The following is a 21256-nucleotide window of genomic DNA, read 5'->3' as shown; positions in this document are numbered from 1 at the left end:
GCCGAAGTTCATCTTTTTGCGTCAACAGGATTTCACAGATTTATCTTGCACTTGGACTTTTACAGAAGAATTTGGAAGTTGCTAAAACCAACTGTTACTTGAAGAAAAGAGAAGGTAGGTGTATTATTTTGTCAATTTCTCTGGTTTCTATCGATATCAAAATGGGCTATTTCGTATTTGCATTCCATTTTTTAAAAGACGGGGGTACAGTATCTATCTACAAATTTTTCCAGGGGGAAGGGCCTGGCTGGGCTCGGTGCTTGAATTTTCCAAGAGGTTTTTGTTCATTTTTCATACTTTTCAAGGGGATCATTGAGAAGGTTTTCAAGGGATTCTTTTCTTTTCTTGTAAGCTGGCATCAATTGATCTTTTTTTGAACGTACCTAACATTGTACGTCATTGTACCTATATATAGACCTTTTCGCCTTTCCGTCCGCCATCTTGAATTGTATGCAAAAATACAGGAACGAAAATGCCGTGGTTGGATTTAGTTGGAATGTATGAAAAACATATGCAAGTTTACACAAAGATTAAAAAGACAACAAAGCATCTTATAAATAAATATTATAATCATTAGAACAATAAAAAATGGAATTTCTTAATCCAAAAGGAAATATTTACAGAACAACAAAAGCCTTTTAGGAATTTGTTCTTAAAGACATTGCATATTCTGTTTTCATGCCATAAAAAAATTCCACGAAGACGGAGTACACACATCAAACTTTCAAAACATGCAAACTGAAAGCAGTAATTATGACGTCAGACTTTCTCAATGTTTTGATTTAAGATCATTTGGCGGCTCTATTCCCAGGAGAATAATTTGCCGTCAGCCGAATAAGGATTGTATTTTACCTTCGCGGGTGATTTTTCAGTTTGAGTTTCTGTCTAATGTTATGGTCTTTTGAAGTGCTTGTTCTAAGAGATGAGTGAATATAATTGTTTTTAGTTTTCAAGAGAAGCAAATTTAATCTTTCTTCTACAAGATTACACTTTAATATAATGCCAATTATGCATGTAAGTTTTTAATTCATACTTTCTTTTTGCATATGTTTTGCATACTTTCTAAGGGAATTTCATCACGGCAATTCGGCCACCATAATTTATGCATACAATTCAATATGGCGGATGGAAAGGCGAAAAGGTCTATTTGTTGTGGCTTCTGCTTGAATAGCTCATCTAACTCGTTGAGTCTGATGCATCCACATTTCCTTGAGGCTGTTTGACTCTTGCTTAAAGGGTGAAATAGTGGAAGTTACATCAAAATGCCAAAAACATTTTGTTCAACCACCTTCACTTCAAGATAGGCCACCATAGAATGAACTTCCTTTTATAGGATGAACCATATTCATGTGGCTTTCAGCCTTGCACTCCATCGCAGAGGCTAATCAATTTTAATGACTAATGACCAAGTTAAAATTTTTTAATTTTTTTATATTTGAGTATTAAAAAGGCATGTATTCAAATAATAAAGGTTTAAAAATTTTCTCTGGGCTAGTTAGTAAAATATCTCAAGCGAAGAGAACACAAAGCGATTCTAGCTTTACGATAGTACTGCAAATCATCAGTGGATAGTTTTCAATTATCATTATATCTTTATTTTCATTCCTAGAGCTTTTGCAAAAAAAATGAAAAATAGAAAAGTTGTATTTTTTACTGCTCTGTTCACATACTGAATTTAAATAATCTTCTATGTGGCGTTTTTCTGCAAACTTAAAAAAAACTGATTTTTGTCCCGCTTTTGCCGGACTTTAGCTTAAGTGCTTGCGTGCAGCATAGGGTACAAAGTCCAAATATGCGTTTCCCATAATTTTTGTATGAAGAGTTAGGTCTTATACTGAGGAAGGTAAAAACAAAGTTAAAAGTTTTCCCAGCAATTTAAAGAACCTGAAAATGTGACCAATCTTGGGACATATTTGTAAAGGTTTACCGTGAGATCTGGTAACTTGCATCAGTGGATGCTAACATGCATAGCCCTCAAATGAATGACCTGCCTGGTCATTGAAATAGTTGCATCAAAACAAACCTGATTTACAAAATTTACAGATTGTAAAATGTATATCATTCTCCTAATCATAAAAGTGATATCATGCAGCCATCGAGAAACATCTGAGTTCCTGCTGAATTCCTACCATCTTAAAATTTATGATCTTGCATGACTTTTTATTATCCAACCGCACTGTTTTTTTTTACCTGCAATACTGTCGGCGAGTAGCCAGAAATACTCGCACAGTAAATATGAGATTCTAAAATGGTAAAATAGAGCTGTGAGCAGAGCTGCATAAGTGCATATTTCTCGAGCACTGTTACATTTATTTTGAAATTTAGCTGCTTTGGTTGGTATGGTCAGGTATTTGATAGCTATGCAAGTTTCCCTCAACTGATGCAAGTTACCCGATCTCATGGTACTGGAAGACTTTTGTCGGACTCTTGTTTAAGTCATTCCAAATCTTCCATTACAACAATTTGACTAGTAACATTCTTTAAAAGATGTCATTTTTACTGACAAACACATCTGACCAGTAAAATGAAGGGGCAGGTCAGGTTCACATCCAATTTTTTGATACTTTGAAGGTTGTTTTAAAACTTGGATGATGGAAATTTTATATTTGATTGCTACTTGACCTTTCTTATTACCATTCCAAAACCAGTCAGATTTTAAGTAATTTAGAAAAGGAGGGGTTAGAAGGAGCCCAATTTGGCATAATAATCAGCAAGCAAGAAGGAAAGGTTTTCAAAGCCCAGGGATGAAGTGATTTGTTACAAGTACACCTCTCCTATCAGTTTTTCTCTGATATTTTATTCTCATTTCAGAGTGTTGTGCTCGGTGGTAACAAAGCATGGAGCCTATTACTTTGTTGTACTGGGCAATGTTGTATTTAATTGGCATCTTTTTTACGGTAGTCATACCTGCAGCTTTCAACATATCACTTGGATTGAGAGACAAATATATTCAATTGCTTTACAAGGTGTTTGAGGTAATTACTTTTATTTCGTACCTCATTTTTGAAGTCAATCTAGTGACTTTTTTCTCTAAATAAATGATGAGTTTATTTTATTCAACTTTTTATATAATAAATTAGCCCTTTGATTTTAAAAAAGTAACATGTTTTACAGGTATATGTACTGCAACCTAAATGCCTTGATTTCATAAGTGACTTTTAATAATGAAAAAAAAAATGTTTGTAAAATTGTTTCTTTCATCATTATTTTGGATAGATCTGTTTTCTCTTTTCAGTTTGGTTATGATAGGATGAAGAAAAACAATAACCTGAATGAGGCAGCTAGTGGTAAATTCATTCCCTTTTCTTACAATATTTAGAACCAAGATTTTAAGAGTTTTCTAACATAATTTTTCTGCTACTAATTGGAATCAATTTAGATGTAAAGAAGCTTATATATTTTCATTCTTAGGTATCATAGACCATAATCCTGGAACACCTGGAAAATCACCAGCCATTCCAAAGAATTTCTCTTTTAGAACATTAGAAAAACAATTTCATCTGGGAGATATTTGTGAAATATGCAAAGATGGAATGGAGGTAATTTTGAAAATAATAGAGCATCGCTCATCCTAGAATATTTAAAGTATGTATTAATCTTTTGCATTGTAGGATCGGGAGAATATTCAAAATTGACACACTCAAGCCTTATTAATTAGACTTATTAAAATTTATTTAACTCCTTCATCAAAAAATGCTTCCTATAGGCATGCATAAATTGCTTTTTGCAATGGATCATTTAGTTGGCAGTCATTGAAACTCTCTCAGTTTGTGATGAATACTTTGTTTATTTTGTAAAAAAAATAGCGTAATTTTGTAAACAGTACACGTAATTGATATGTTGTTATTTCAAAGAGGATTTAATCTTGTGGTCAATTTCTTTATGAAAAATAAACAATGGCTTGTCATTTATGACAGCCTTCTTATTGTTTGTGACCAAAGTGTGATCTTTGCTGGACAGCTCAGGGTTTGCACAGAGGTTTTCAAAGACATGAAAAAAATTATATTCCTTCCCTAAAAATGATATCGCTAGTCAAACAATCTTCTTTTTAGCAAGCTACTATAGAGATAAAAACTCTTCTTGTAAACTTTCAATATAAATGACCTAAGGTTATCTTTTTAAATTTAGGGGGAAAGTGATTATAATAAGTTACAACCCTTTTTAGACCCAAGTGCTATTGGCTCATAAAACATAGAAAACCAGTTTGGTCAATTTTATTTGTTCTGTGACATTCCATTTGAATTTTTATTCCACAGTAATTTGTCATCTCATTGTAACGACATCAATTTAAATTTGAATCACAAAATATTGAGATATGATTTATTCAAACGAAAAATAAAAAGAAAAGGCCTCACCTATAATAGGTACTTTATGAGATTTCTGCTGGGATTAAATTTCGCTGATTTTGTGGATTTGGGTGTCATCCACAAAATTTATGAATGGAATTAAAAATGGCATCAAAGATGTGCTAAAATATGCGTATTTCAACAATAACATGCACAATTTGGCAGTAAATGGCAGATATTTTGCAGCAAAATTTAATCCCCGCAAAATTGATCCCATTAAAGTATTCAAAAAAAAGTTTACTTTAGCTTTTCCTTTTTTCAATAGATGAAAGCTTAGAATGTTACATGGTAACATGGTAAAAATGATATAGTGTCTTGCATGGCATCTCTTCAAAAATTACATTGAATCCTCCTCTAAAAAATGTTATTTAAACTATTCAGGTCATAATGGAAGATGAAGTAACAAAACGTTTTTCAGCGGCTGGTAAGGCTTCATACAAAATCTAAATAACTCTCTTGATTCAATTTTTTTTTGTCAAACATAAAATTAGTCTACCATAAGTTGGTTTTATGTCGAAATCCCTCATCTAATTCGGACAACCTTCTTTAGAGATAGGAATAATAGGAAGGTCAGAATCACTGATTAAAAAAGATTTCTTTCTCTCTACCGCTAAGCAGATCAATCAGTGATTTTGACCTTCCTTTTATTCTCATCTCTAAAAAAAGTTGTTGGAATTAGATGAGGGACGTTGGCATTAGACCACTTTACGGTACTTTCTGACTGCTCTTCTATTGCTAGGGGCGGGAGACTCAGCCAAAAATGGGTGCTGAGTATTATCCGGAGGATAAGGGTTGATTTTTTACCTTCCGAAGTCTTTAAAAATAACAAAAAGACAAAAAAAGAAAATAGTGTCTTTGAGATAAAAATCATTACTGTAAGGGTCACATTTTTTACTAAAATTTAGTCTTTCGAAGGCTCTGTTTTCTGAGGTCTGAGGTTTTTTGACAAATCTGCGAAATTAAATTCCGCAAACAAGAATATTCTCATGATTTAAAAAAACACTTATAGAATTGGTGTTTTTGGGGCAAAATAAGCCATATTTTAAACAAAAAATTCCTCTCAACCGCGAAATTAAATTCCGCGAAACTTCCGAATTTTGAGCTGTGAACCGCAAAATTAAATTCTGCGAAAATTTCTTCCCTTAAGGTACCTTGAAATTCCTATTTCTAATATTTGCTTTATATAATTTCTTTTAGAACTCCCTTCCTGGAATCTACTAACAAGAACAAATGTACATTATCAATTCATTAGGTAAAAATTAATTTTAGTTTGAGGTAACTTGAGGTAATTTTTAAATCTTTTGATAAAGATAGATGAATAAAAGGTGCATAAATTAAATGATTTTCGTTTTAGTATGCTAATTGAAGCGTTATTGATTCGTTAATACAGTTTTAAGAATTATCTTTGAATGAATAAAAATAGCAAAATCATTCGATATGAGTAAACCGCATGTATTTTATTTGCATTTCAGCTTACGTCTTACAATCATTTGGGCACTTGGATTTTTTGTTCGATACTTCATTTTCTTACCTGTTAGGTCAGTTTGATGCCATTATTAATTATATATTGGAGTGTCTTTAACTCGAACCTCTATAACTCGAATGACTTCTTAACTCGAACAAGTTTTATAGTCCCTTCACCGAACAATGCCTTATTAATCTAGCTCCAAAAATACACTTTTCTACTTTATGAATTACTATCATATTACAGTTTGCTCTCACTAATTCAAACTGAAATGGGAAATCTTATTTTGTTTAAAGTACAGACAGAGAGATTCGAATTAGAGATAGTATTTTAAGAGGAATTTTCCTTGAATGTCTTTTATTCGGAATTGAATAATCGAGACATGAAGAATGACTATATTGTAATCTGTTTTCAATGAATAATCTAAAATGTACTGGAGATGACATGTAGGCGTTAATAATGTGCGCGCGCTCTTTCGCGAGCGTGATGCGTGATGGAAGGCGGTCGTTTCAGTGTGGTTTAGATCCACACTGTGACCTAGTTTTAACTTTCGTTTTCAGTCAAGTTTTCTTTAAATAGAACTTTTCAATGCCCTTTTGTAAGAGAATGAGAGAAGTCTTTGTATTTGAAATTCTCACAGGTCACTCACTTTTATATGGACTGTCTGGCTAATTAAAAAGAATACTTCCAAATCCAAAGTTTAAATTTTGAGAATTTTGAAACGATACAAAATATATTTTGTCTCCACGATAATCGCGGAATTTAATCCAGTCAGATTGTATATTTGTCATTTGAACTATGGGATAATTTTGTATTCACAGCCCGTTTCGATTGGATTGTTGTAAAAGTTGCCCAAATTATATTAAATAAGAAATTTATATTATCTTATTATATTAAATTGTATGAAATATAACGAAGTCATTTGGCTTTTTCTTTTCAATTGTAGGTTATCTCTCGTTGTATTGGGCTTTCTCATTATTTTCATATCGATGGCCCTGGCTCCTCATATTTCCAATGAGGCGTAAGTATACCTTAATCCCATTAATTTTCCCATACCTTTTACATTCGCACCTTTACTTTTTGCGCTTTTTACTTTTGCGCACCCGTTGCGAATAGGGTATTCGCGCACGCTTTTTCGGCAAAGAAACCATAAAGTCAGAAGTTTAATTCACTTTTACTATGCATATCTTACATACCAGAGGTGTATTTAACTTAATACGTTGACTTTTTTAACTTTCCATACACAACATTCTTCCTTTTATTGCCTAGTTTTCTGTTTGTTAATACGATGCTTTAATGATATCAGTATCACATCTTTTTATCGTTTTTCGAGAAATCATTTTGTCAACATTAAGTTCATTAAAAGATATGTTGTTCTTTCTTCAGGACTCGCAAGACGATTTCGAATTGGGGTACACTCCTTGGATTTCGTATTCTAGCACGTGGAATTTCTGCAGTGGTTCGATTTCATAATCGGTATGATAGTGAAGCTTAGTGTTTAGAATATTTTTTTCAGGGTAATGAGGAAAAGGTGCAATTCGACAAATAGTGACAAAGTTCGTTAAGTTTGAACTTTTTGTTACACTATAGAACATTATTGAAGTTCCATTTTAAAACTATAAAAATAATACCATATCGGCCCTTTTTACGCCGGCCCTAATTTAACGCCGGCCCTTATTACGCCACAGCCTGATTTTGGGCTTACGCCAATTAGGACCGTAAATAACGCCAAAATTTGTTAGAATGGCTATTTATGCTTCAATTTACATTTAAAATATCGTTTTCAGTAGTAAACTGTTGAAAATTCCATTAAAAATCACTGAAGTTTTAGATATGGAATAAAACAACGGATAATGATTTATCTTCGAATCATACCCAAAATCCTTTAACTAGAGAAAAATGGTCAAAAATTAACGTCACTTTTAAGTAAAATTTTCAAAATTTTGGCCCTTTTTACACTGGCCCTTTTAACGTCGGGCTTTATTACGCCAAGAGCCTAAAAATAACGCCGGTGTAAAATGGGCCGATAAGGTACTCGTTTACCGTACTGCTGCTTACTCATACCTTCGCAATTTGTATGGTACAAGATCGTAAAAATCCTAAAGAAAATGATAGAAAACTGGAAAAATGGAGGGAATTGATATTCTGGCAATTTAGGCAAATTTCTCGCCAAAATCATAATAAAATATTTGGACAATAACATTATTTTTGCCTATAGTTGACGCCCTCTAATTCGATTTTCAAGGAGCATTAGATTTTCATCAAATTATATATATAATAGCATTGTTTATGAGAGTTTCCGCAATATTATCGAATAATGGAGTGCATTGGTAGAATGTCGAATCTTAGATGTTGTTATATGTTTACAGGGAAAATATGGCTCAAGGTGGTGGATTGTGCGTTGCTAATCATACTTCACCTCTGGATGCTATTCTATTGGCATGTGACAGAAACTATGCATTGGTAAGAGAGCTTGTTCAATAGATTTTTCGTGTCGTATTTAGCAATCCTATTTTTGCCACTTAAAGTCTTAAAAATGCAATTCTCCAAACAGATTCCTTGCACATACCTTATATCTCGAATAAAAGAAGGCAAGTAATTTAACGGCCTTGAAATCAACACGCAAAATATTAACACGAATTTTTCTGTCTTTTCAAGGAAACAGCGGCTAATTTTAAGTAAGGGGTTTTTAATGACTAGTAATATTCGTGTAATACGGTGTTCACTCTAAAGGTCATTGCTCTGGAAAAAAATCTGCCCAGGTTGGCGTTAAGATCGATCTTTTTCATCCAGATTTGTCATGTATATTAAATAAGCTTTTGAGCGCTGTTATTGGCTAAAGCAAAACAATCGGACTAAAATCAAAAGCCAATCATAAAGATTAGAACGCTTTCGCTTTCGTTTTTAAACAAAAAGCAACGCGGCTTTGATTGTTTTAGTTGAACAGCCAAGTCAGACTGTAGTATCTTCGATGCGTGTACTGTTCTCCAGTTGAGCTAGAATCTGACAATGTCTGTATGTCCGTCCGAAAACTTTGGGGCAGCCTGGAGACTTCAAAAATTGTTCGATTTGGCTGAAATTTCGCACACTTGTTCCTTGGGTGAATATCTGGGGGCGTTTTTTTTTTCATTTTTCAAAAATTTAGATTTTTGGGGCCTGGGGACGAGTTTTTCGCCAAAACGACTGTAAAGCTATGATGGTAGACTTTAAGAATAGGGATATATGTAAACATTTGTGAACCCAAGAAAACTTTAATATCTTGATTAGTTTTAAATCAATTTTCGTATATGATAAATTGTGGGAAATTAATTTTGCAAAGCAACGTGTAAACAAAAACCACAAAAGGTTTTCTTTCCTCCGAAGTTATTTATTTTGAAAGGCTCTGAGGACTAGGACACTATTTTAACGTATATAAAAAAATGAAAAATGAAGATAAAAACAACCCCAGGTATTCACCCAAGGAACAAGTGTACCAAACTTCAGCCGAAACGGACAAAGTTATAATATTTGTTACCTAATACTAAATATTTGAAATGTTACAATTGGGCTTTCGAATAACAAAATATCTGAAGTTGAGCCCAGTGCGGTGCCCACGTTCGACTATTTGTAAGAATAGCGGCGCTAATGATTTAGACTAAACGCTGATCAGCCTCTATCATGAAGGTTACAATCATTAACAAATTTTTCAACAATTCACTCATAGATTGGTCAAATGCAAGGTGGAATTATGGGTATGATGCAGAAAGCCTTACTGAAAGCACAAGATCACATCTTTTTTGAACGTGGTGAAATGAAAGATAGGATGTTGGTGGTTAGAAGGTAGGTTAAGTGGCAGGAAAATGCCCTCAAAATGAAATTTTGTTTTGAGAAAGAGAATGAAAAATGAGTAATTGATCAGAATTTTTTTTTTTTGAGGTTTTTGTTATAATAAGGGACTTTTTCGATGATTGAAGCAAATTTAAGTCTTGGATGCTTGACAGTTTGAAATGTGTTATCTCCTTCCGGACTCCCTTGGACTACTTTGTAGCAAAGTGTATCTCACGTTTATCATTTCGTAGTACACTCTGCACATTGTCTGTTTGATAAAAAAATTCCCGCACGGAAGCCTCTGCGATGAAGTATGATTTATAATTAGCAACCCTTCTCTCGTCGTCTCCTCTCTATCAACCGCACTCCATCGCAGCGGTCGGTTTGGAAAATCTCAAATCAGAAAAAACAATGACAACAGACCCTGTACAGGATAAAAGCAAGTCCGAGAAAATTCATCAAGGCAAGATATTCAAAGCAAAAGATGAAAATTTTGATTAAAAAACAGCTATATTTCGTATAGTATCATATACATCATTCAGGCAAAATCAGACCCTGTACAACAATGAATTTTGAAATTAGCCTTAGATATCGGGTCTGTGTGCAGACTAGGTGATGACTGGTAGAATAGTCAGAAAAAAATGATAACAATCGAACATTTTCTTCTTTCTTTTCAAAGGATGCGTGAGCACGTGGAAGACCCAAATAAAAATCCCATCCTTATTTTTCCTGAAGGTATGTAGACTTGGTTTATGATTGGCTTATTGCTTAAATTTGTGCATTGTTGGAAATATTTTTCTTTTAATCATTAAAATCAATGAAAATAAAAATCGTTTTTAAATGTAGAACCATGCTCTGCCATGCTAACAATCATACAAGTTTGATCTGGTTTGATCATGTGAAAAAATTTACAGAATTCAAAAAATACTAGAATCGAAAAGTCGTTTTATTACGCACGGAGCGAGCGTTAGCGAGCGGAGTGCGACTCTTTTGGCAAACGCATGCGCGTAAGCAAAATTTACAAAATTTCAATGATATGGGGGCACTAAAAATGGAAATTCACCTTTTTTTTCGTCTAGCCGCTATTCCGCTGTGTTTAGCCTCTGGAATGTTTCAACTTTGAAAATTTCGTGAAAATTAGCGTTTTTTTAAAAGAAGTCGCTGCAGTGTCAATCTTTCGCAAATTTAAAAACCCACTTTCCCTTGGAAAAAATTGACGTTTTTTGGTTTTTTGGGACCCTTGGGGCATAAGGTACCTGTTGACCGCAAAAATTTCAAAATTCGCGAATTGACCGTTGACAACATTAGGGGTAAAGAGACCCACTGACGTCACAGGTTTGGGAAAAACTTCAAAATGCGATATCTCGAGTTTGAAGAAGAGTGGAGAGGTCGTTGACCCCTCATTTTATCGGGAATTGTATGGGGAATGAGATGGAAAGGTTTATAAGGCTTGAATAGGACTTTAAAATTTGAATGAATCATTAGCCATTTTCAGTTGATGACGTCATCAAAACAAAAAAATGCGATAACTCGAGATTGGAAAGGAATTGGGAGGTCGTTGACCCCTCGTTCTATCGGGAATTTTATGGGGAATAAGATGGAATTGGAAAGGAGTTTGGAAATGGCTAACCCCTCTTTGGATCGGAAAATTTATGGAGAATGCAATGAGAGAGGGGTGTTATGAGGCCTTAGGACGACTTTAAATAAAACTTGGTTAACATTTGGGTAAGTTGTGAAGTAAGTTTGGGTAAGCAGCATGAGAAAATCAAAACAAAACAGCCGAAAAGAACTGAACTCTCTGAAAACGTAAAAAAAACTATTTTTTGATGAGCTCTTACTCCATTCTTTCCAAAAAGTCAGTGAAATTAAATCTGATGAAATATAAAGAAATTATTACAAAACTGCTCGACACCACACGTGACACGACCCAAAGCAAATAAATTCAGCTTTCGGCACTTTCGTTCGTGAAAACCAAACAATTTTTTTTATCAATGCATGCATAAAAACTTGAAATTCTTTAATACTTGTCTAGAATATTTTCCATGTAAAAAACGAATGAAATTCAATGTCTTTGATTAAACAAGGTAACTAGGGATTTTTGTAAAAAGTCTCTTGTGTCTCTCCCAATCCACTGTGTCTTTGACTTTTCAGCATCAATTCTTCAACAATCAATACTTCTTACTTCGAAAATTCGACACGTTTACAGCTTGAAGATAGTTGAAAGTCGAGAAGTTCGCCCCAATTAGTTTTTGTTGCAAAATGTTGTTTCAGACCATTCATAGCTTAAACCAGTATATGCATTTTCTCATCTCTATACTATGCATCGAAACAAAAGGAAACAAAAACATCCAAAAGTGTTATCAATCTGATAGAGAAACGCAATAATGAAGAATTTCTCCTCAATCGAAAAAATACAATACATCTTCTTTTTCTGTGTATAGTAATGTATACAGTAATCATTTCACATCTCTAAAAAAGCTGCTGCATTTATTTTGAAGCTTCTGAATGACAAAGTTTTTCTTTATTTTGATGTGCATAATTTCGGCTGGGACTTCAGTCGAATGTTTTTGTTCGAATCTTAAATTCGAATCTAACAAAATTTTCGAACAAAAACATTCGAAATTATCTAGAGACCCGGAAGTTATTTTTCATTTTTTAACTTTGGAATTTTTGCTTTCTTTAGCTTTCTGAGTTATTTTTCATTTTCTAACTCGGGAAATTGTGCTTCCTTTAACTATCCGAGTTATTTTTCTTTTTTTAACTCGGAAATTTTTGCTTCCTTTAACTTTCTGTAAATACATAGACTAAATTCTCTTAAATTTTATGTTTAATAAAAGGGTTCGCCTCGCTCCTAAAATATTTCTTGTATTGCACTCAAAGTCATGCGATAACTATTACTTATTGAGTCTTCATTGGTTTGATAATCATCGATAGAATCTATCGGATCAATTAGAAATCGATTTTATTTCAGTGAAGTTAAAAATTTATTACCCTTTCGGTGACGACATTTAGAGCCAAAATGACGTCCTCATCACAAAATTCACAGTATTTTGAGTTTTGATCCGTTTTAAGTTGTAATTTTTAGATTTATGGAATTTTTGATTTTCGGAATTTGTTTGGGGTTTGGGATTTTCGGAAAAAGAGTACGATATTCTTTTGAGCAGCGGATTGATTGATAGCCTCGGCCTTCACCTCTTAATACATAACTAGTGTGGGCTTGAGGCGTCTATAGAATCCTTTCGCTTTGCGAACACGAGACTCGTTCTCCGTGCGTAACCCCTTTTACGATTGATACTTTTTGAAGAAAAAAATTGAGATATATTGCTCCTTTTCCGTAAAGCACCTCTGCTTCTTGGAAAAAACCTTTACCTTAAAGGAACTAATTCTTATGGTCGGAAAAAAATCCGGAAAATCACATTTTGCGGGAATTAATTTTTGCGGTTTTGCCTATTTTGGATACATTTCTTTCATTACGCACGGAGCGAGCGTTAGCGAGCGGAGTGCGACTCTTTTGGCAAACGCATGCGCGTAAGCAAAATTTACAAAATTTCAATGATATGCGGGTGCTAAAAATGGAAATTCACCTTTTTTTTCGTCTAGCCGCTATTCCACCATGTTTAGCCTCTGGAATGTTTCAACTTTGAAAATTTCGTGAAAATTAGCGTTTTTTGAGAAGAAGTCGTTGCAGTGTCAATCTTTCGCAAATTTAAAAACCCATTTTCCCTTGGAAAAAATTGACGTTTTTTGGTTTTTTGGGACCCTTGGGGCATAAGGTACCTGTTGACCGCAAAAATTCCAAAATTTGCGAATTGACCGTTGACAACATTAGGGGTAAAGGGACCCAATGACGTCACGGGTTTGGGAAAAACTTCAAAATGCGATATATCGAGTTTGAAGAGGAGTTGGGAGGTCGTTGACCCCTCATTCTATCGGGAATTTTATGGGGAATGAGATGAGAGGGTTTATAAGGCTGGAGTAGGACTTTCAAATTTGGCTGAATTTTGGCCATTTTCAGTTGATGACGTCATCAAAACAGAAAACATGCGATATCTCGAGTTTGAAGAGGAGTTTGGAAATGGCTAACCCCTCTTTGGATCGGGAATCTTATGGGGAATGAGATGGGAGGGTTTATAAGGCTTGAGTATGACTTTCAAATTTGGCTGGATTTTTAGCCATTTTCAATTGATGACGTCATCAAAACAAAAGAAATGCGATAACTCGAGATTGGAAAGGAGTTTGAAAATGGCTATACCCCTCTTTGGATCGGAAAATTTATTGAGAATGCAATGAGAGAGGGGTGTTATGAGGCTTTAGGACGACTTTAAATGAAAATTGGCTAACATTTGGGTAAGCAGTTTCAGAAAATCAAAACAAAACAGCCGAAAAGAACTGAACTCTCGGAATAAATAATGGGAAAACGTAAAAAAACGAACTATTTTTTGATGAGCTCTTACTCCATTCTTTCCAAAAAGTCAGTGAAATTAAAACTGATGAAATATATAGAAATTATTACAAAACTATTCGACACACACGTGACACGACCCAAAGCAAATAAATTCAGCTTTCGGCACTTTCGTTTGTTTTGTGAAAAACCAAACAGTTCTTTTTATCAATGCATGCATAAAAACTTGAAATTCTTAAATACTTGTCATGAATATTTTCCATAACAAAACGAGGGAAATTCAATGTCTTTGATTAAACCAGGTAATGAGGGATTTTTGTAAAAAGTGTCTTGTGTCTCTCCCAATCCTCCACAAAACTGTGTCTTTGACTTTTCAGCATCAATTCTTCAACAATCAACAGTACAACACTTCTTACTTCGAAAATTCGACACGTTTACAGCTTGACGATAGTTGAAAGTTCGCCCCAATTAGTTTTTGTTGCAAAAATGTTGTTTCAGACCATTCATATAGATTAAACCAGTATGCATTTTCTCATCTACTATGCATCGAAACAAAAACATCGAAAAGTGTTATCAATCTGATAGAGAAATGCAACAATAAAGAATTTCTTCTCAATCGAAAAAATACAATACATCTTCTTTTTCTGTGTACTGTAATGTATAATAATTTCACATCTCTGAAAAAGCTGCTGCATTTATTTTGAAGCTTCTGGATCGACAAAATTTTTCTTTATTTTGGTGTGCATAATTTTAGCGGGAACTTCAATCGAATGTTTTTGTTCGAATCTAACATTCGAATCTAACAAGATTTTCGAACAAAAACATTCGAAATTCGAAATTATAGAGTAGAGACCCGGAAGTTATTTTTCATCTTTTGGATTTTTGCTTCCTTTTGCTTTCCGAGTTATTTTTGATTTTCTAACTCGGGAAATTGTGATTCCATTAACTATCCGAGTTATTTTCCTTTTTTTAACTCGGGAATTTTTGCTTCCTTTAACTTTCTGTAAATAGATTAAATCTATTAAATTTTTACGTTTAATAAAAAGGCTCGCATCGCTCGTAAAATATCTCTCGTAATGCACTCAAAGTCATGCGATAACTATTACTTATTGAGTCTTCATTGGATTGGTAATCATCGATAGAATCTATCGATCAACTAGAAATCGATTTCATTTCAATAAAGTTAACAATTTATGTCAATCCATTTCGGTGACGACATTTAGGGCCAAAATGACGTCCTCGTCACAAGATTCACAGTATTTTGAGTTTTGATCCGTTTTAAGATGTAATTTTTAGATTTATGGAATTTTGGATTTTCGGAATTTCTTTGGGATTTGGGATTTTCGGAAAAAGAGTACGATATTCTTTTGAGCAGCGGATTGATAGCTCTTCTTACATAACCAGTGGGCTTGGGGCGTCTACCTGGCGTCTATAGAATCCCTTTCGCTTTGCGAACACGAGACTCGTTCTCCGTGCGTAACCCCTTTTACGATTGATTTTCCTAGGGATTTTTCAATTTTTTTTGATGAAAATTGACCAAATTTGTAATTCGTGGTTTCTAATTTTACTTTAGCAGTTTTGCAGAAAAATCGAAAATTAGTTCCTGCGAAAATTAGTTCCCTTAAGGTACTTATTCCGATTCGTCCTTACTTATATATACATCAGCAACCGTAGTGCAGTGATAGGGTTCGAAACCCCAGCCGGGTCATACCAAAGATTCCCAAAATGGTACTTGATGCCTCTCTGCTTAATGCTCACTTAAGAGAAGGATCAATGCTAAGTGGAGCAATCCGGGTTAAAAAAAGTGGCTCCCTTCCTTACCTTCAGGTAGACAGAGCTATGGAAAGAGGAGCTTTTGGGTCGCCTCCGACTGCGGTCGCTGACTTACTACTACTTTATATTCTGCCTCAGCTAATAGTGTTTGTACTAACTAGCTTGTATAAATCGATTTTTTCATTCTTTCCAGGAACTTGTATCAATAATACCTCTGTTATGATGTTTAAGAAAGGTAGTTTTGAGGTCGGTGGCACCATCTACCCTGTCGCTATTAAGGTAAGTGTATAATTTATTTCAAAACGTTGCTAGTTTCTATGGAAACACGTCATTCATTAACAATTTGCAATAATTTACTTTCTAACGACTTTTACTTTTTCACTACATCGATGTTTAGAAAGTTGTTTTATTGGCCAAATTTCGTCTTTTGTAATTGTATTTACTTGATCGCAATTGGCATTATTTCAGAGTGTTATTTTTTACGGTGTGTATTCTGGATATGCAACACTGCTAATTTTTAGATATTTTTTGGACCTACCTCCGGGTGCCCCGGTGGAGGTCCTATGAATTAACCTCTGTCTGTTCGTCCGTTCGTTCGTTCGTTCGTTCGTCTGTTACCAGCTTTTCTCGAGATTGGCTCATTAGTTTTTTCTGATTTTTTGCACAAAGATGCAAAATGGCAATGGCCAAAATGTGACGGAGCCCGATTTTCGAAAAAAAATCATTTCCGGCCGAAAATGCCGGAAATATGCCGGAAAAACCGGTTTTTTGGCATTTTCTCAAGATTTCATCATTAGTTTTTTCTGATTTTTTGCACAAAGATGCGTATTAGCAATGCCCAAAACTTGGCCGAGTCCGATTTTTGAGAAAAAATTTTTTCCGGCCGGAAATGCCGGAAATATGCCGGAAATCGCCGTTTTTCTGGATTTTCATTGGACTTTTTCCATACAATTGGTTGTTTTTTTCATTCAAAAACATTATTAATAGCAATGCCCACCATCAAGCATGTTTCAATTTTCAATAAAATAGATTTTTGAAGCCGGAACTTTCTAAAAATCGCCGGAACAGCCGATTTTCGCCGGAAAAACGGTATTTCTTGAATTTCTTGAGTTGTACTTTATATTCTTTCATGAAATTTTGCACAATGATGCAAAATGTCAATACCTAAATTTTGACGGAGCCCGATTTTCGAAAAACATCTTTTTCCGGCCGAAAATGCCGGAAATATGCCGGAAAAACTGTTTTTTGGCATTTTCTCGAGATTTTATCATTAGTTTTTTCTGATTTTTTGCTCAAAGATGCGTATTAACAATGCCCTAAACATGGCCGAGTCCGATTTTTGAGAAAATTTTTTTTCCGGTGGAAAATGCCTGAAATATGCCGGAAATCGCCGTTTTTCTAGATTTTCATTGGACTTTTTCCTTATAATTGGTTGTTTTTTCATTCAAAAACATTATTAATAGTAATGCCCACCATCAAGCATGTTTCAATTTTCAATAAAATTGATTTTTGAAGCCGGAACTATTTTAAAAGTCGCCGGAACAACCTTTTTTCGCCGGAAAGACAGTATTTCTTGAATTTCTTTATTTTTGCAGATTTTCATTGGATTTTTTCTTTATATTTCTATATTTTTCACACAAAAACATTATTGATAACAATGCTCACCATCAAGCATGATTCAATTGTCAATAAAACTGAATTTTGCGACCATAACTTCCTATTTATTTTTTCCCTACAACCCTTCCCTCTCCCCCCATCAACAATCAATGATGAATTTATTGTGTTGTGTATTTTCGCTAAGCGCTATATTTTCTGACTGATTTTTTTTCATTTTTCTTTTCGCATTGCTATCTAACTTTCATCATCAGGTAGGTCCATTCAGCATATAGCTTGTTATTTTTAATTTTTAATCTTTTAATCTCATGGTTGATTGAAATTCGATTGACGTTTTTGCTTACGTTAATTTGTAATTTCCCGCGAACTTGTAATTTCCCTCCTAGCTTTTGTAATTTCCCTCCGAGATTTTGTAATTTCACGCAAAAAAGTGAAATTTCCATCGTTTGGAAATTCATCACCTTTTTCGAATCTCTTACTAACTTCGAAGACTTAAGTAAATGGAATACTATCCAATTAAAACTCGATTCGCGTTTCTATAACTTTTTCTATTTTCCAGTGTTAAATTGACGTCTTTCAGAATTGTTAGAATTTCAATCCAAACCATGAGATTAACCAGGAATCCCATGCTTGTTCTCGTGAAATTCTGGATAGATTGCCCTCGGTCAAATTTCGAAATGTTTTAAATTTCAAAATTGACCTCGGTAAATTTATCCCGAATTTGTACTAGTAATCGTATGGTTTGGAGTGCAATTAACGATTAATCACGAGTAACAAAGGAGAAAATAGTAATTTGCACGAGTCCGAAGGACGAGTGCAAATTACGGTATTTTCTCCTTTGTTACGAGTGATTAATCGTTAATTGCACGACAAAACATACGATTCCGAGGTAATCGTCAGTAAACATTCGAAAACCTCCTTTTTTTCTTTTGTTTAAAAAGAAAACATTGCAGTGTAATTTTTCTTTGTTTTCAATTAAAAGAAGCTATTGTAACGTAAAATATCTTTGTTCTTTTTTATATTGAAGAAAAAAAATGTCTTTGTTTTTTATTATATAGTAAAAAAAAGTCTCTGACACAGGACTTGGGAGAGAAAAGAATAAGGGGACAAAAGTGTCCCCCCGCCGAAGAGTGCAAAAAGTGGTAATAGTGCAATTAACGATTAATCGCACTCCTCTAAACCAATCAGATTCGAGTAATTTTGCACGGCTGACGATTACCCTCATAACCATGAGATTACTAGTACGAGTTTTTCCAACCATTTTGACTCATTGGTCTTGAAGACATTGCAATGTTGCATATCAAGAATTCGAGATGAGCTGGAGATTTTATAAAATACTTCACTAATTGGTCATTTGAAGTAATAGAGATTACGCGTTCGCTAGAAAAAGTAACAAAACTTTTTATTAAGGTAAATCCCAACCAAAACAAAATAAGAGTTTGTAAAAATTTCAACCTGTCCCATAAGATGAATTCCAGCTCTTATGTATGTTTCAACTTTCGTTCTTAGTATGACGCAACTTTTGGTAATGCGTTTTGGAACTCCATGAAAGAACCCATGTTAACCTATTTGATCAACATGATGACCAGTTGGGCCATCGTATGTGATGTATGGTACATGCCGCCAACTGAAATCCTAGTAAGCTCTTTTAAACAAATCAGTTAAATCGATGTATTTCCAGGTACACTGTATTGCTCACTACTTCTAAATCTCCAGGTAATTTGAGCAATTTTGAACGCCTTTACAAGTATTCGGTCACAAACCTTCTTCCGGGAAAGATTTGATAACCCCTCAATTTTTCATTTCACTAATATTTCGGGGATTTTTCCAAGTACTTTGAGCTGGGGCCGTTTTTGTAAACTAAATTGAGTTTCTAATATGCCTGAGAGGGAATTTTTTCAGCAAAGCTATATATTGATGAAGCTGAGGGTCTGGTCATGGTGTAGATAAAAGATAGATGAAATTAGTGATTTTTGGTTGTAAACAACAAAGTAGTTAAATCTTAGATTGATTATTTTGGCCGGTATAAGGACATAAATAAGTGCTAAGAAAAATCCCTGTATTTTAATTTAAAGACTTTTCTGATTCCACTGTTAATGTGGTTGAAAAAAGCGAAAGTGAGAGGATGAAAATTTATTCTTCTTTTTCTTTTAGGAGAATGAAAACGCGATAATGTTTGCTAATCGAGTGAAAAGTGATATTGCGAAGAAAGGCGGCTTAGTCGATCTTGTTTGGTAAGTCAACCTAAAATAATGTTTTGACTGTCGATAACATCTTGTGCAATATAGTGTGAGGATTTCATTCTCAGTTGAGCTTGCTAGAAACTAATGTGTTTTGTTGAACAACCATTAAAAGAGTGCTCAATACTCTTTGTAGAGCAAATTCATAAAGTTATATTTCAAAAATTTCTTGCTAGAATCTAAAAATGTTTGCCAGTGTTTATTTTTGTATTTGTACAAGCCTTGGAAAATGGTTGGGTTTTCGATGAAATTTGATACACTTTTTTAGGGTAAAATGTCTAGTAATGTTTTGTTTTTCACAAATCGAACGCATAATAGCGGTCCTTTGAATCTAGGTTTTACAGCTACAGTGCACTCTTATGCACATGATTTGCAGTCTTCAAAATTATGCTGAACTGTTCTACTTGACATCGAATTTCTCTTTTTCTTGCAGGGATGGGGGTTTGAAACGAGCAAGTGTACCGACCAAGTTAAAAGAACAAGAACAAAAGAAATATGCCAAGAATATCAAAACGGAATGATGAAAATCTATGATGGAATTCATTGGACGAATGGAGAGGGTGTGTAGGCTATTTATTATGATGATTGTATTATGGTGATTGAAATGGTGATTAAAATGTGGTACGTTTACGTAATTTTGGTTACGCTGACCCACATGGGCTACTGTGACAGTGCAAATCAAAAAATCGTATTGTCGAAAAAGTCGTATTTGAGTTTGTTTCGAAACTAAAATTCGAGGTGGTTGTTCATGGTGTTGACCTCAAAAGACTAAATACTGTCAAGATAACTCTTTGAACGATATCAAGATATTATTGATAGTTATAACAGATTTTGAATATTTTTCCGAGAATTTTTAGAATATTCGTATTAAAATTTGTATCAAAATATATATTTAAGAAAAGCTAATTTTTTTAACAAATCATTTAAAGTAATAAAGTTTTAGTTAGTGTTTATATTTTGACCCAAAATTGAGCCAATGTCCTTTCACTATTTTTCAATGTCTTTGGAAGAACATTATTGCGCATGTGCACGTTGTTTTATAAATACATCAAAAAGTTTGATAAAATTTAAAATTAACTGTTCCCGCAAAATGCTGCTATTTTCAGCGTCTTGTGATATTTCAGAGTGGTTTTGTTCGGGAAGATCTTGAAGCTATTGGGACTTGATTGAAGCCTTTATATCCGCGTGAAATGTTCTGTAATTATATAAAAAAACATTGTCTTTTTGACAATTGATTTGAAAGCTGGAATTTATATAAGATACCTCACTAATTAGCATTTGAAGTAATAGAGAATTTTTTTTTAAGTTTTTATTCCACGTAAGCAAACCACCAACTCAAATAAGAGCTTTTCAAGGAATTTATATAAGATACTTCACTAATTAGCATTTGAAGTAATGGAGAATTTTTTTTTAAGTTTTTATTCCACGTAAACAAACAACCAACTCAAATAAGAGCTTTTCAAAACTCCAACTTGACCCTTGAAATGAGATGTGACAAAGGGAACTTTGTCAGCCAGTCAGATATGATAAACATAAATGAATAATAATCGAGTTTGCGAGAAAGCGAGAAAACTGTGAATCACCTTTTGAAAATTTTAGTAATATACCT

General features: G+C 33.9%; 1 protein-coding gene across 1 annotated transcript; it reads left to right on the top strand.

The window, feature by feature from the left end:
- The first annotated feature begins 3 nt into the window (after nucleotides 1-3).
- LOC136803687 (glycerol-3-phosphate acyltransferase 4-like) lies at nucleotides 4-20577 on the top strand. Its single transcript, XM_067060405.1, has 16 exons — nucleotides 4-114; nucleotides 2812-2975; nucleotides 3236-3287; nucleotides 3412-3539; nucleotides 4728-4770; nucleotides 5544-5598; nucleotides 5819-5884; nucleotides 6758-6832; nucleotides 7198-7287; nucleotides 8181-8274; nucleotides 9515-9630; nucleotides 10298-10353; nucleotides 15987-16072; nucleotides 18917-19045; nucleotides 19562-19641; nucleotides 20081-20577. Exons 2-16 carry the CDS (start codon nucleotides 2838-2840, stop codon nucleotides 20166-20168), a joined length of 1296 nt encoding a protein of 431 aa, XP_066916506.1. The 5' UTR covers nucleotides 4-114; nucleotides 2812-2837; the 3' UTR covers nucleotides 20169-20577.
- Nucleotides 20578-21256: the final 679 nt, after the last annotated feature.

This window comes from Clytia hemisphaerica, unplaced genomic scaffold (genome assembly GCF_902728285.1).
Source record: "Clytia hemisphaerica strain Z4C2 unplaced genomic scaffold, Clytia hemisphaerica genome assembly, whole genome shotgun sequence".
Taxonomy (NCBI): Eukaryota; Metazoa; Cnidaria; class Hydrozoa; order Leptothecata; family Clytiidae; genus Clytia; species Clytia hemisphaerica.
The sequence above is the reverse complement of the archived record's forward strand: the minus strand, read 5'-3'. Positions and strand labels throughout refer to the sequence as shown.